General features: G+C 35.3%; 1 protein-coding gene across 1 annotated transcript; it reads right to left on the bottom strand.

Moving 5' to 3' along the window:
- Positions 1-1,951: 1,951 nt before the first annotated feature.
- On the bottom strand, positions 1,952-15,234 carry FBXO8 (F-box protein 8). Its single transcript, XM_009989908.2, has 5 exons — positions 14,898-15,234; positions 12,511-12,637; positions 5,118-5,236; positions 3,296-3,492; positions 1,952-2,527 (listed from the first exon to the last, which is right to left on the bottom strand). Exons 1-5 carry the CDS (start codon positions 15,224-15,226, stop codon positions 2,340-2,342), a joined length of 960 nt encoding a protein of 319 aa, XP_009988210.1. The 5' UTR covers positions 15,227-15,234; the 3' UTR covers positions 1,952-2,339.
- Positions 15,235-16,100: the final 866 nt, after the last annotated feature.

Here is a 16,100-nt window from a genome sequence, read left to right as displayed (position 1 = left end):
CTCATCTATTCTAGAAAAAACACGTCTGTTTGCCTGGAGGCTTTGTTCTGCATCTGTTTGAGGATGGGAACTGAGGGTAACTGGAAACGAAGAGAAACGCAGATTAACAATTCGTACCCTCGTATCAGTAGAAAATCAAACCCAGCATTACCAGTGTCAACACAAATACCAGTCAGAAGAGAATTAGGCCTCATTCTGCATTTGTCGTCTGAGAAGAAAGCATTTCCTGCTAACGTTAGTTGTAATTTCAAAATTCACTGAATTCTTCTTTTTAAGTGTATAACTACTGCAGAGTGTTGTCTATAAAGCCATATTCTGCAGTCTTCACATAAGATCACTTTAAGGAACACATGTGCAGTTACCCTTATTGTTGGTTTTACAGATTATGTTAGAAATTATCCAACTTGTCTTTTTTTTTTTTTTTTCTTTTTCTTTCAGGACCAAATACCTGTGCCTTAAACAGAGCTCCCCAACGTACCATATACTCTTTATTTGTGTTTGAGGTTAATTGACCACTGCAGAATGCATCCTTGGGCTTTCTGAAATATATGAAATGACAGAGGGTGAAGTGATGAGAAGTCATCCTGAGAGGGGAGTGATATTGTAAAACCTGTCTGAAAGACAGGAGCAATACTGCTGGCTCCTGGCTTTGGCCGCCTATGCTACACAAATACAAACGGCATTTACACTTGATTAAAAGTAAATGTAAGAAAAGAAATACAGCCTTTTCTAGGTGCGTTTTTGCATGTGGACCAGAGCTATAAACAAAACATACTAAATGCTTGAAATAGCAGCAGTAGCTACATTTTTTTCTCCCTGTCATCTATGTAGCCCTAATGTGGACTGTCATTGTCATCGCTCTTCTCCCATCTAAGACAAACGTAACCCCCTCGGTGCCAAACAGAAAGGAATACGACCTGCAATCAATTCCTGGCTCTGGAACAGGCTTCCTACATAAAAAATCAGATGAATCTGTAAAACAGAAATACAAATATCTTCCTACATCACCTTGTGGTGTGGTAGGGAAAAAGGAGAATTCTGCTCATTACCATGATGAATCCAGATGCTAGCGATAGCTGAGTGTTATGTAAACAAACATAACCAGGAACAGCTCTGATTTCAACTACATCTTATATCAATTTAAGACAAGCACTGCTCTATGAGTTATCTGAAAACCAGGCAAATCCTCATTCAATTCCTGTGTGTGCACAGCAGTTGCACTGCTGATACTCTACACACTTCAAAAGATGTAAGATGCAACCTGACCAAAACCGTTTTTTGGACGTATTTTCATATGTCCAAATCATCTACAACTATTTAAAGAGTAACTCAGTATCTGAGCCTGAAACGGCTCTCCAGTCCCGCGCAGTCACTGCTCTAATCTTGCAGTCAGTTTTTAACGGCTTTAGCAATGAGCCATCTGGTATATATTTGCCTAGGCATTTCCATCATTGACGCTTCTGGACTGAGGGAAGCAGCTGAAAGCAGCGACACATTAGCTGCCCCTACCACTTTCCCTGCTGAGGTTTTTTCCTTGCTTACCATGCCAAATAGATGATTGTCCCCAATAACTAGTGTCTGCAATATAGGTTAGCTCTCTCTATGCAAACTACACAGTTTCCCTAGGCTATCCCTATACAACATCAGGGTTCATCTAAAATGGAGGTTGTGATCTTCTTTCATACTGAGTGAATAGCAGTTGGCAATATGCTAATCCAAATTAGTCAACATAGTATTAAATATCAGCCTAGATATTTTACAAGTGTTCTGTCATGTCCTAGAATAAACTTTATTGTAGTATTCAGACCAATGTTTCTCTAACTTATTTATCTGAGGTAGTCAGCATTATAAAAAAACGCAAAAGAGAGAAGTACAACACTTTTAAGAGATAAAAGGAGAAATTTTAGTTAAAATATTTTACAATAAAATAATTATGATTATAAATCTCTTTAGTTAAATATATACACATTACATGGTATTCTAAAAAGAATGAACTTATTAAAGTTTCAGGCAGATCTAATGCACAAATTCTCCACTTTGTCAGCTTAGACTGCAATGTCAGTTTAACATTCGTAAATGACTGTGTCAGACTAATGGCATTGTTTTGTGCAAAACTAAAAAAATTATGAAAAACAAATCTCAAAATCCTTCTGTTCCCATGGTAAATAGATAGAAAAGGTATTTTACACATACACACACTTACACACACAAACTTTGATTGCATACAGAGGTTAGAATGACCAGCACTAAAATAACCCCCATCTCTACAAAATAATTAATTTCTTTAATTAATGTAGGTTTTGAAAATTACAAATTTTAAGTGCTAGCAAATTGTGCTTTTAGGCAGCCACATGGCCAATAAGGTAGATGTTGTCATAAAGGTGCCCTACAAAATCTTCACTAATATTCTGTGCAGCTCGTCGTGTATTTCGGATGAATTCCCTCTTTGACATTTTGTTCTTCACGTGAGGGCTTGTTAGATCAATGGAAAGTAGAATCAAAGAATAACACAGTACATAAACTGCATCTAGACAAGAGAGAATAAGTAAAAAAAGTTTAAAAAGCAAACTGTGATCATTAAAAATATTGTTCCCTGTCCCAGAACCTTACGGTCTTCATCATCTAGGCTAATAATTATATATACACACACATATATAACAACTCAAAGGGGTATCCCAGTGAAATAAAATTTAATATAGCAATTTTCAAAGTAATAATGTCAGCACATTGCCAAATGAGCATTTACAAATCTCTTAATATTTCTACATTATCCCAAAGTCACTAAGGGCTTTATGTACATTAATTTAAACAGATTCTTGAAGTTCTTGTAAACTAAGGCCAACATCCTGCTAAAGCTTATCTTTAAATATGTAAGCAGCCCCACTGCTGAAAACTGGCTGTCTCCCAACCAATTAGAAATGCTTGTTAACTTGAGTGAGGCCCATAATTCCCTCTTATTTCTGTGGGACTATCCACAGGGTAAAATGTTAAGTGTGTAAGTCTTTGCAAGAGGCAACTTAGAGATACTACAGAGCTTAAGCACAGACAAAAGTGAAGGAAAGATAACATGAAAATAAACCCCACTTATCAGCTACATCTAAGAAAAGAATCTGTATGTTATTTTTGCATTTTTTCAACCCGAGTGGGATGATGCCTGTATACTGAACCCTCCCAAGCCACGTTTGTAGTTTCAGAAATATTTGTTTAGGCGCCAGTTTTAAAAGTATCATAAACAGTAGCATCATCCAGAAATATAAAGACTGATTCACTGAATTAAAGCTCTTTTTTTGCTTACCAGGGCTAAGGCCAAGCTCTCTCATCAAATCAGGGTTACAAGCACAGAATCTGTGAGAGAACTTTGTTATGAGAGTCTCAAGGTACTCCCCACGCTCCTCAGGAGCATGAATGTGTCTGAAGAACTCTCTCAGTGCATTTGGCAAGAACTGATTTCTGAAGTTGTGCAGCGTCACAAGGTCATCCAAAACATCTCGCCTGGTAGAATAAAATTCCACATAATTAGTTGCTTTTAACTTCATATTTAAATATGAAAATGTAGGTTTTAAAACTAAGAATGGAAGCTTTAGAATAGTTCATGAGGTGTTTTTTTTTTTTCCTGAAAGACAATTACCAGTAACAGCACGAAGATAATAAACACATGTTCTTCAGACACTTACACAGTAGCCAAATACTATAAAAATATACATTAATCAGAATTTTAAGTTTCTTTATATGCATATTCAATCATAGCCCACATAGAGGCTTCGTTTCCTTCAAACTGTCTGACAAAGCCATAAAAAAAGACAGTAAAGGGAACAGATTCCTGTGTGTCACACGTTTTGGTGCCTAAGCAGAAGCTGTTACAGGAATACTTGTTAAAACTAGGCTTAAGTTAGAGAAAATTTGCTCACAGAACCCCTTTAAAGTCATCCATCAGGGTGCGATGCTCTCAAGCGTTTTCCACTGAGCACAGAAACATCTACAGGATTCAGACTAGTCTACATGAACAGATGTGCAAAAGACATCAGAAGGAACTTTGGAAGCAAATTTGAAGTGAATCAAAGAATATTCTCCTATGTTTATCCCTCCTATTAAACATTTCAACATTTACAAACCTAGTTTTTAGTTTTAGGGCCTGGTTACACTCTGTTTATGAAGAGAAGATGAATGGCAGTAGGGGTCGCTAATATTAACTTGCAATATCATCAGTTAAAGGGTTTTGTATTTTTTCTATTGCCAAAAAAATTGATAATCTGAAGTTTTACGGCACACAGCTGTCAGTGGTGATAACTGACACCACAGAATGACTCCTTTTATTCCTTTACGGGTACAGGCTGAGGAGGATGAGAAGCAGGAGAGGATTTCTGCTTGAAACACTGCTGTCCCTCTGCTCTTCCTATTTAGGTCCAGTTATTATTATTTTCCTCCTCTTTCAACTTCACTTGAATATGTTGGTGCTGGTCTTTCCTGATACTGCTCAACCCCAACCTGAAGGCATCCTGGAGGCCAAGAGAAAGCATTGTGGGCGTAGAAGAGCATGCTACAGCAGTGGGAGTGTTCCCTACTGCAGCTCATGCTGTCTCCAAGAGGATGCTCTATAGCATCTTAGGAGGTGGGTTTGACTTCCATTCGAGAAATATCAGGGAATCAAATAATGGTTAGATGATTCAACGCTAGTTAAAAAGCTATCATCACTTGGTAAAGTGATAACTGTTTTTTTCTGATTAACACCCATACTAGATAGGAAAAAAAAAGAAACCTCAAATAAAAAAAAGCAGCAAAATATCTATGAAGTCTGAACATCATACAGCACAAAAATTATCCTGTGCAGTTCAAATGCTCCCTGTAACTTCAATTTATTCCAGGAACTGCAAAAATGCAGAAAAAACACAGGATATGAGATTTACTAGTTGTAGGTGGTATTTTCAGTGGTTCTTATAAAGTGTTACAGTCACATAAATACCTGAATTGAACAACTGTTCAGATTTAGCAGCAGCATTACTTAGTTGCATTTTCTTCCATTTTTACAACTTTAAAATTAGATCAATACAATCAAAATATTGTTGAACGGTACTGTACACTGAAAACAAATAGGAAATGTCTTGAGAAATTCAAAATACCTTTCATCAAGGTAGATTCTCAGCTTCTTCCAATTTAGTGTTCTTGTGCAAAAGATAAACTTAGCTATTTCTTTCGGCGAATCATCTAGTATGCCCTTGGACATAAAGTAGTTGACTCCCTGAGATAAAATACATGTATGTATAAATATATTTAATCTTCATAATGTGTTTAGGAACATGTACTGTACTTGGCAATGTAGGAACATAATCCTACTTATTACTAGGTTTGCGTTTCAGAATGATTCCTCTTCCTCTAAATCACATTTCAACATGCACAATACACTCTAAAATTATGAATTAAATGCAAAGAAACAATTTATTGTTATGGTTGAGATTTTACATATACTCACAGTAGGAAATTTAAAATTATGAATCCCATAAGGAGCATGATGGTTCTTTAATACTTTCTGTACAGTGTAGATTAGTATTTTCATACTTTTGTAATTGTATTTAAAATGCTGCTGGGACCATAACTTTTAATTTCATAACTCTTTGTAAATAAGAAAATCTTAGCCATAATGTGTTTAGTCTTAATATCGTTCCTTAACATTAATGTTCTCACATGTATACAATGTATCACATTCAAATAGATGCATTAAATGCATTTGTTTAAATGTGTAATAATGCAAATAAACACAAGCACGCTGATTTCAAAGCATAGGTAAATATCAACGTATGTAAATATGCATACACATAAATAAGAACACTGTGCCTAACATAAAAAAAAAGTTTTAAAAAATAGAACAATTGGGTGCATCTTATATTCATATTATGATTTCCAGAATTTTCCACACTTTGCCAAGCACACATTTCTTATAGAATATACATGCCAAATTTAATTTTAAAATATTTCAGTGATATTCTGGATTCTTTCTGTTCATTGAAATATCCCAAACCATAAAACTATTTTCCTTATGATCTCAGAAATCAAAAATAACCTAACGGATTTAAAAAATTTTCACATTTTTCAACAACAAAAATCTAACCAAATAGTCCCAATTCAATTTGGCAGGGGCCGGGAGTGGTTCTGAGCATTTGTTACAAAGAAGTGTTACAATACTTAAGTACAGTGTCTCTTGACTACACCATAATGTTGAAATAATGTAAAATGTGTAGGACAGTGCATTTCTGCATAGGATAATGTACCAAGGCCACAACCTAAATCACTTTTCAAATACTTCTGAAATCTTTTTTCATAAATCTTCTGGTATCAGGCTTCACAGCATTTTGCAAGTCTGCCCTTTTAGTTTACATTACATCTACAAAGATGTAGGGGCAACCTGTCATTCGGTGTATAAACTAACTTCCCAGCGCTCTTCAATTTTGCTTAAAACAGAAAGAAAGGACTGAGTGCAGGTTTGGAAAGCTGTTTTATGAAGTGGATTAATAAAGCAAAGTCTCAGTTGTATCAAGCAAAAAAGAAACTAGAATAAATGCTTAAGATATCAATAACCAAAGTGAAATGCCAACAAACACCTGTAATATTACCTGTTTTTACCAGCCAATCATTTTTGCTCACATATTTATAGAAAATAGCAGTTAATCAGCACACTTTTTTGTGTCTTAAAAGAAGGTTTTATAAAATAAAAAAAATACTAAGATTTATACAAGTAAGACAAAAAAAATCCTATCGATTTTAGGCCCTGATTTTAAAAAGAATCTTTATTTAGGCCTGTAATGAAGCAGGTATTGCACTGTAAGCTTGCATTTAAGTCCAAATCAAATCATATTTAAGTTTGTCCATAATATGGATGGACAACATCAGGTTAAGTACTTTCTGGAATTAGAGCTAAATAGGAAACTAAAAATGAGACATCAAAATGAACATCAACTGCATATTAATTCCTCACGTATTTTAGCAATTCATACAAGACTAACACCAGAACATCTCTTTTATATGTATTCAGACTTAATGAGACTTCTGCATTTGCTTCAGTGCTAAGTATTTGCTTAAGGTAACGCAAACTGAAGCCTGGCGAGGAAGTCTCAGAAGTATTCCTGCTGCAATTATTTAACAAACACTTCTGCAACATACCCAGAAAATACCTGGCACATCATAGATAAGGCAGGATGAAAACAACACCTTCTTTAAGACAGACAATGAGTTGGTTTCTCTGTGACAGTAAATGCCATGAGTAATTTCTTTCATGCGCTAGATTTCAACTCAATGTAGGATCCTCACCTGATAGGCTACCAAGTCTTTGCAAAGCAGTTTTAATTCTTTAATTCTCTTTCTAATTCCCTCTCTGTCCCCCACCACACATAATGCTTGACAATATCTTTCTCTGTGAATGCAGTCTTGCTATTAATTTTCCTCATCTCCTTCACAAATAAACGGTATAAATAAAACATACTTCAGCACATGCCATCATTTTATTTCTTCCTAAGCAACCACAAATACTTTGCAACAATAGAAACCTGATTTCTCTTTAAAGACTTAAATTTTGGCTCACAACAAAGAAATTTATTTTCAAGATTTACGGCATGTCATTGAATCTGCTTTTTGTAACACTGTAAACACTGTCCTGAACTCCCCTCAGAATCCACACTTCAAATAAATCACTTCTGGTAGCTAAAATGGTCGCTTGTGGCAGGTATACTAGCTGAAGTAGTTCTACACACTATTGAATCTATACTAAGATTATTTATCAGTCATCTGGTGATTCTCTTAGGAAAGATTTGACTACAGTCAGGTAGGTAGATCTGTGCCACTATCTACCAGGTCTGAAGAGGTCTTTTTAACACTTAGGAAACAACGCAGGATGAGCATACATGGTATGTTCTTCAATTCTGATTTAGTGGAAGAGTCGTTAGGTGAACAGTAAAACAGCCAAGATTTCCAGTAGCTCTGTGTCTGCTTAACTTATACGAGGAGCCTGCTTGTCACTGTAACGTTCCTAGCATTAGAGAATTTGGAAAGATGCCTTAGGGATACCTTGTCTTTGTGGCAAGAACATTACCACTGAACTTTAGGCAGCTCTGGATAAAATCTTTATGTATGAAATTGTTGATTTAAATTATATATGCAAATAACAATCAAAACTATAGACTAGTAGTAACAACAACAACCATTCATTGTATTTCAGTATGTTATTTTCTACAGCTGCTCCCTTTTTTCGTGTCACACGATGCTTGTTTTGCCAACCTGTTCTATTACAGCACTGACACTCCTAACCTGCCTTCTACCTCTTCCCAAGAGCCTTTCCATTCAATTATGTCCATATCTAGGATATCTAAAACCGGGAAGTTTTCTTTTTCAGTGTTGATTTCATTTCTGCATTGATGTTCTTCTCTGCTAAGAGTACTTTCAGAACATTTCAGTACAGCAGTCAACATTAAAACTTTTGTAGTTGCCTATGACCTCTCTGTTTAGATATGCACACAAAACAAATCAGACATATTTTAAAATAATGGCATAGAAATTTTGGAATCAATGCTCTATTTGTTTAGCTTAAATAGTTTTAAAAGGTGACAAAGGAAATCACTAGTAACATATTAACATTCACATTTTTAGAGGATTTATAATTCTGCGAGTTATATGCTTTTACATTTTGGTAAGATTACATCAAGTATCAACATAAAATGCTGATTTCTTTCAAGTCTGTACTGTATTAAAAACAGAATTTTGATCGCCAACTAAATTAGAACACTCAAATAAAAGCTGAGGAAATATAGAAATTCAAGTTTAAATACTAGCTTAATTATTTAAATAAATTCTTTGGGGGCAGTGACTGTCATTTTATTCTGTGTATACAGTATCTGGCATAGAAGGGCCTCAAATTCTAATTGGGGCTTCTGGGTAACACTAACATTATTAGTAAAGAATAATTTGACATGTATGGTATTATTATTTCCATTTTTCTAAGGAAATGCAATATCTTAATATCATTGTACATCTTCTGAACAAAATGCATAGTACTGATGTTATATTTTCTAATAGAAATTTTTAAGATTCTTTTGCTAGGTTATGAATCAAATAATTTGGTGACAAATGTGGACATAATATAGAACATACATTTCAAACAGTGTCTCCTTCACCGTATGTCTTTAAAATATAGTCTCAGCGATACACACTTATGATGGCAGAAATCACAAGTAGAACGTAGAAATATTTTTCATGTTACACAGAATCCACAACTAACAATTTACAAGATTAAAGTTCTCTGACTTTAATGTTGAGTTTTCAAAAGGTTTCAGCTGTCCGGTCCATTCCAAGTTTTTAGATAAATCACACAAAAGAACTTCTTCCCTCTACAACATACAGATACTTGTAATTATCTTAGGACAGATAAATCAATGCATCTCAAAATTGGCTTGCTTAGTAGATCACTATGAAATAGGCTAAGTTTTAAAAAATTTTGGTTAGAAATATACAGCACAGTAAATACCCCATCATCTAGACTATCTATAATTAAAAGTCAAGTAAGGTAGCTTTATGTAAGTGGCTAACAATTCTTTTATAATCAAGGAAAGGTCAGAAAACTGATCTCCCTGGCAAAAACTAAGGGCAATCGGTAACGAATGAGACAATCAGAAGAGTGGAAAGACAGGCTTAGCATAAGCCTGGCTTCCTGTACTTTATTGCTACTATGCTAGATAAAGGAAATCCTGACTTCATTAAAGTCTGAGTTTCAGTACGGTCCAGATTCTAACAGATCCGTAAAAATAAATGCTGTTAAACAGAATCAGTTACAATCATTATCATTAAGAATGAAACAAAAATTAAATGATCTTTCCTGTTCAAAGGATTCTCCTTTCCACCTTCAGTTCCGATTTTAACTACGTAGCATAGCTCCATGTAATAAACTTGACAAAATATTTTGTAGGGAGTTAGAAACAGTATACCAAACAGTGCGAAATAACTTCTGGTTACTTACAAATTCTGAGTCCTAAGCATATGAGATATGAAATGAGCACTGCATGAGAAACATTTCACATACACCATACACTCTTTAGGATAAAATACAGCAGAGAACATGTAGGCAGATTAAACAACATAATATTCATATTCAAGTGTTAATACTAACACTAAACCACCCCCTCTCCCCAAAGAAACAAAAACCAAGCTCCAAAATCTCAGCTACAATGGTGCTGCCATATGAAAAATCAAACCCCCAAAACAACAAACAAACAAAAAAAGGAGAAAACAAACATGCACTAGTGTTTTTTTCAGATTACGTGTAACGTGATCAGGCACATCCTTTCAGCAGAATGTGAGCACCTGCTATGAATTATGCAAGCTCATGCACACAATCAATACATTAAATTACAGCAGATATCACAACACCATGCACACAACAATGGCTAACCAGAGAATCCTACCACAAAGTGTGTAGATGCTCTTCCCTACCCCGTGAGCCACCGCTAGCTCTGGAGCTGTTGCTGTGGAGCCTGGTTACCCATTTTCATGACATGGGAGGTGTCCTTTGGAGAATCTTGCTCCTGTGGCTGTAAGTATTCCTATTTTTATAGTAATTTGATCAAGTCTGTTATCAAATGTAAAGCAGAGTTTGGCAGGAAGTTCGGAGATGCAATTTGTAATAGTGGAATGTCATATCATATATTCCAGTCACAGTGTACTTATAATAATAATTCTGCCAATATCACAGTCGTAAACAATAAAAGCAATTGTATTTGTGAATTCTCCTGAAACTCAGGCCCTGAATGATTCCTACCAGGCTATGGTGCTCCACAGGGAGAGAGGAACAGAAGCCCTTAGGAGATATCCTGAGGTTCTCATCTCTCACTAGACTTGAAGCAGACTGTACTACTACAGTACAATATAACCATAATGAACCCAGAAGAAGTAAGCATAGCATAATAAATTTAATACTTAATTTAGGTGTACTATAAGGTAGTTCTAATTTGCAGATCTTTATTTCCTTTAAAAATAGCAATTTTTTAATTCAGTGCCTTTTGTGAAGGCTCCAAATGCTTTAAACCTATCAAAATAAATTAGGTTGGAATATAACAGCATATTATAAACTAAGACAGTAAGCGAAAAATCATGTTAAAACAAATTAAAAGAGAAAGAAAAATTTGAGTGGACAAAGCTGTTACCACTTAAAAGCTTGATACATTCTTGAAAACATATTTAAGAGACCTAAATATTGTCTTTCATTTGAAAAGCTTTACATTTGTTACTAAATCTACCAAAATCCTGCTGAAAATCAGTGCTAATTGCTCAAGCGGGGAGGCGCTGATAAGATGTCTCAGCACTGTGTATCACAGTTCAAGGCAGAGCTCTACCAGAGAAATTAAAAAACACTGTAATTTGTGACTAATAAAAGTAGTGAGTTTAAGAGGCAGAACATGAGATAAAGCAAGAATTTAAACAAAATCACATTACTCTAATGATTCATATGACTGCTTTATTTATTTCACCCCGTGGTCACAAATTCATGTTTTCCATATCATATCAGCAGAGTGAACTATTGGCTCCTAGAATTATATCTTTTCATGTCTCTTAATCCTTTTCCTACTTTGGATTTATTGAATTGCCACTTCCTTGTGTATGTATAAATATATGCAGGAAGTTAATAGTACTTTTTTCTTCAGCACTGCGTACCTTCTATTCCTGGGAAACATGAAGCAGGAGTCTGGTTTTGTACACAAAAGACTCTCTTTGTCATTTGGGCGTTAATTACATCTCTCCCAGGCAAAAGCTGTCTACTCTGAAACTCTTTTCCTCTTTGAAGGGTGACAGAGTGAAAGCAGAAACTGACTTTTCTAGTTAGTTACGTGAATTAATAAATGGAAACATTTCAGTTTGACATGAGGTATTTTTTTAAAATAAATTTATGTTGTTATATGCTATAAAGAAAGATTATGTTTATGCATAACAAACATCCACAGAAATCAAATTAAACTGATCTTAAGGATAGTTCAGCAGTACATCTTTTCCATAATATTTCAAGATTTGCTCCTTGATAGAGCAAATATTTAAAAACCTCTTACAAGAAACCATAATTGTCACAGAAGTAACTGGTGTTACTTTATACCGCATCCTGCTTTAACTGAAGTAAGATCAAACTCATACTCTGAAGAAGCATTTTAGCATTTTAATTATGTAAGTGTTATTCTTATCCTTTTCAAATTCACCGTTGTCTCTTCAGTTAGGATCTCTGTCTCACTCCTAAGTCAATATGTGGTTATGAATTTCTGGCATCCATAGGTCAGACCGCTGTGCTGAGCACTTAAGAGGCAAACCATGTAAATGATGTGCACAGGTACCATATGCAAAAAAGATCAGTATAGGGCTGTAACTTAGTATTAACCACTCCTACAGTAAACCAAACACCTATTAGAACTTGACTTTTAATATGGCTATAATTATAAAACAACAATCATAATTATTTTAACTGTTTATTACTGTTAGCAACAGTTCACTTACCTCATCAGGGTTGGCATTAAAGGTGAGACTGCCCTCATCTAGCTGCATATACAATTTTCTAAAAGAAAATCCTAGAGGCGGATTCTTATTGTATATAGAACAGTGACCCCAAGTGGATTTGCACAACCTATGAAAACAGAATCAGTCTATTATCAAAATTATTTTCTGTATTTCATGTATTTTACAGAAGCAAAATGTAATCAACACTGCAAAGCCAAATACTCAAACTATAGGGGAAGTTAAAAACAGGCTGCTTGTAACACTTAGTTATTAAGCCTTTTGCATGTGTGTTGCGAAATTTTTGCTTATATGGTTACTGTTCTCTTCTCACACGGGTTTCAGTGTATTTGAGTGCAACCTTAAAACATATCCCAGTAGGTGGCATAATAACACATCCACACAGCTGAGACCTCCGGCACTCCCAGTATCTGAACACTGGACAACTGTGACAAGTTGTTCTCCTGCAGCAGTATGACAGTTAAAAAAATCGTTTCTTTTCTTGTGCCCTAGTTGTGCAGTGATTGGGACACCTCATCTGCATAAAATTATGCCATTAACTCACTAGTTTCCCCACCTGTCGTTTTCCACCAGACTCTCCTTTTTCCAATCTTGACCACTCTCAATTATTTGATCCAGCCTCATCCCTCTCTATCTTCCATCACTTCTCAGTTTCTTTCCCTTCTATCCCGCTCTGATTAGGTATCTCAGTCTCAGTCTCCTTAATGTCAGCACCTGAAATTCCCTTGAACTTTCACTTTCTAGACACTAACTCTGATTGTTATCTAGACTCCTTATTGAACTGGTAGCTCTGCTTCAACACATCTGTTTTGTAACTAGTTCCACACAATGCTTAGGATCCAGCAGGTGGCCACTGAGGACATGGGAGAGACTGTTTTCAGTTCAGGAACCTGGGTCTTATTTGGACTGATCTTGGAACTGCAGGCACAGGACTTGCCAAAGCCTAAACTCAAACACATCCAGCACGTGTGGAATACTGAAGACCAAGATGCCTACAGAGATTTTTATTAATTTGCTAAATCAGGACACATTTTCAATACCAAAGTGTATACTTTGAGTATTGTTTGGGAAGATTTCACTAAAAATAATTGAGCTGTTTCCCTGGATGAATTCTGAGGAAAATACAGGGTTTTTTTCCCCCTATATGTTAAGAATATATACAGCATACAGTTAAGAAACCCTAGTATCTTCAAGCTTTGATCCAGGGAATTTATTTGTATTTAGTGCGGTTTTGATACCAAGAACCAGGTAGAGTACAACTCATACTTATTCAACTGCCAAGCTATTTGATACACATAAGCTTAGAAGCTTAGCAGGATCTTCACTAGAATTCCTCTTTCCTGCCAAGACAACAGTCTCCAGCAGCCGAACAATTGTGACTAAGATGTTATAATCACTTTACCCTATTGGTGAATTCATAAAGCATGAAAGAAAGGTAAGCTGCTTCATTCAAATGCAGAAGGGCAAAGAAATAGATGAGGAAGGAAGAGATGTAGAGCGCAATGAAGGGAAAAGAAGCAGGACCCGAACAACAAGCCAACTATTACAGTAATGCTACTGTCTGTTAAGGGGTGAGAATATGTTGTGAAAGAAGATATGTGTTCTGCTGACCAACTACTCTAAGATAAGTATGATTTCACGAGTCTTTCCTAGTGTTGTAAACCACCAAATATCAAAGAAAATATTTTTAATTAAATTTTGATCTTATACTATTTTATTTGATGGAACGTTCCTTTATTTCCTGGACATATAAACTCTGCATGTTATGTAAGTGTGTTTCAACTGTTAAGACTGCAGAAATTCCAACTGGCATATCTGCAGAACTGACCTTTTCTTTCCCCCTTCCATCACCATATTCTAAAAAACATACACATCAGTTGCTCTAAGACAAGTATAGTAGATGAGTTCTTATCGCTTTCTACCTGGAGCTTCAGTTGAACAGGTTTGCTTGCTCAAGCCAGCTATTTTTTGAAGTTCAGAGAAGTAATAATATAAACATTTGAAATGTGCTTTGAGCTAACACAAAAGTGAAGACAAGTCCCTGTTGAGCTAACACAAAAGTGAAGACAAGTCCCTGTTTTTCCCCATGATATATCAAAGAACAGGTGTGTAGTAATACACATGTATACTTGTACCAAGCACGCTTGTGTATGTAGCAGTCTCTGCTAATACCTGATAGTAATTAGAAATCCAGAATAACACATTTTTAAACTATATTAATGTATGCCCTATGTCAGATTTTATATAATTTAGGAAACCTTTGCTAAGGTTAGAATGACAAAAAGCACATGTTGAGACAAATTTAAGATCTAATAATTATTTTTACTATGTCCAGGTGATACATTTTTTTGTTTTGCTTGTTCGCTTACCCTTGCCAGAGAAGCTCATCATTAGCAAGATCCTGCCAGACACATGAAGCTAGACAGAGATCAGTTGCGTTTAGGTATGACAAAATGGTAAAACTAAGCTCCGGTGGCAGCATTTCCAGGTTAATGAATCCTTCTTGTTCTTTAGATTTTCTTGTCTTCAACAGGTGGTAGATGTCAATGCCTCCTTGGGCTTGCTTGCGATGGCTTGTGTTGGAAACATTGTTAGTAGCTATTCTCCTACCACGGTCTCTGGTAAGATAGCTTTGTCCACTGTATCCTTGGTGTTGCAGTTGCTGGTTCCTAGCAACTCTCCAGAGTCCCTGACCCATCTGCGAGCCTGCTGGACATAAAATCCAAATTAAATGTTGACAGCTATAAATTTATAAATATCTGTAAGACAGACTCAGCACATACTGAAAAAATAAAACTTTAGGACTGATCTGAATAGAAAAAAAAAGTGAGTTTTGTCAAAGTTATGCTGACGATGTAATCTGTTTACAATGGAGCAACTGAATAAATACTGAAAACAAAAACCATAAAAAAACTTAGATCTTTTTTTCAAAAACTTATATGCTTGAAGAGTTATGAAATTAACAATAAGCTTCTTCAAACAGTACCAAACATTATCTATGTCCTATGCAAGTTAAGAAGCCTTAACCATCAGAACATTCGGAATTATTATCTTCAGACTTTCTTTAAAATTTAATAAAAATACCTTATTTAGAGTCAATGAAGTGCTATAAAATGTAAGGATAAACAAAAACGTCCTGAGTAGTGGGTAGCACACAAAATTAGGCTGTGACTGACATTAATGCAATGCTTAATGACTTGGGAATGGCTTCTAACTATGATATTTCTGTTTTACTTCAATGGTAATGCATTAAGGATTCGGCTTCTTGTTTCTGAGCACCCAAAATATTTTTTCAAGTTTTCTTGCACAGTAGCATAAAAATTTTATGATAAGGCTTCTATACCTTACTTATCACTGTGTTTGTTATTTTTTTGTCAAACTTTGCTGAAGATGGTGATAAAAAGAACAGATTGGAATGTCAGCCAGTTATCAAGATTCCTGAATGCCACAACTCAAATTTCAGTAACCACCTGTATTTACCAAGAGAAGAAATTAAAGTAAGATAAATCATATTAATTCAGTATGGGAATGTTGTCCAGTCCCATCACAAGTAGTGTATATATTGTGATCTA

The sequence above is a fragment of the Tauraco erythrolophus genome, chromosome 5, assembly GCF_009769465.1.
Source record: "Tauraco erythrolophus isolate bTauEry1 chromosome 5, bTauEry1.pri, whole genome shotgun sequence".
Lineage (NCBI taxonomy): Eukaryota > Metazoa > Chordata > Aves > Musophagiformes > Musophagidae > Tauraco > Tauraco erythrolophus.
The sequence above is the reverse complement of the archived record's forward strand: the minus strand, read 5'-3'. Positions and strand labels throughout refer to the sequence as shown.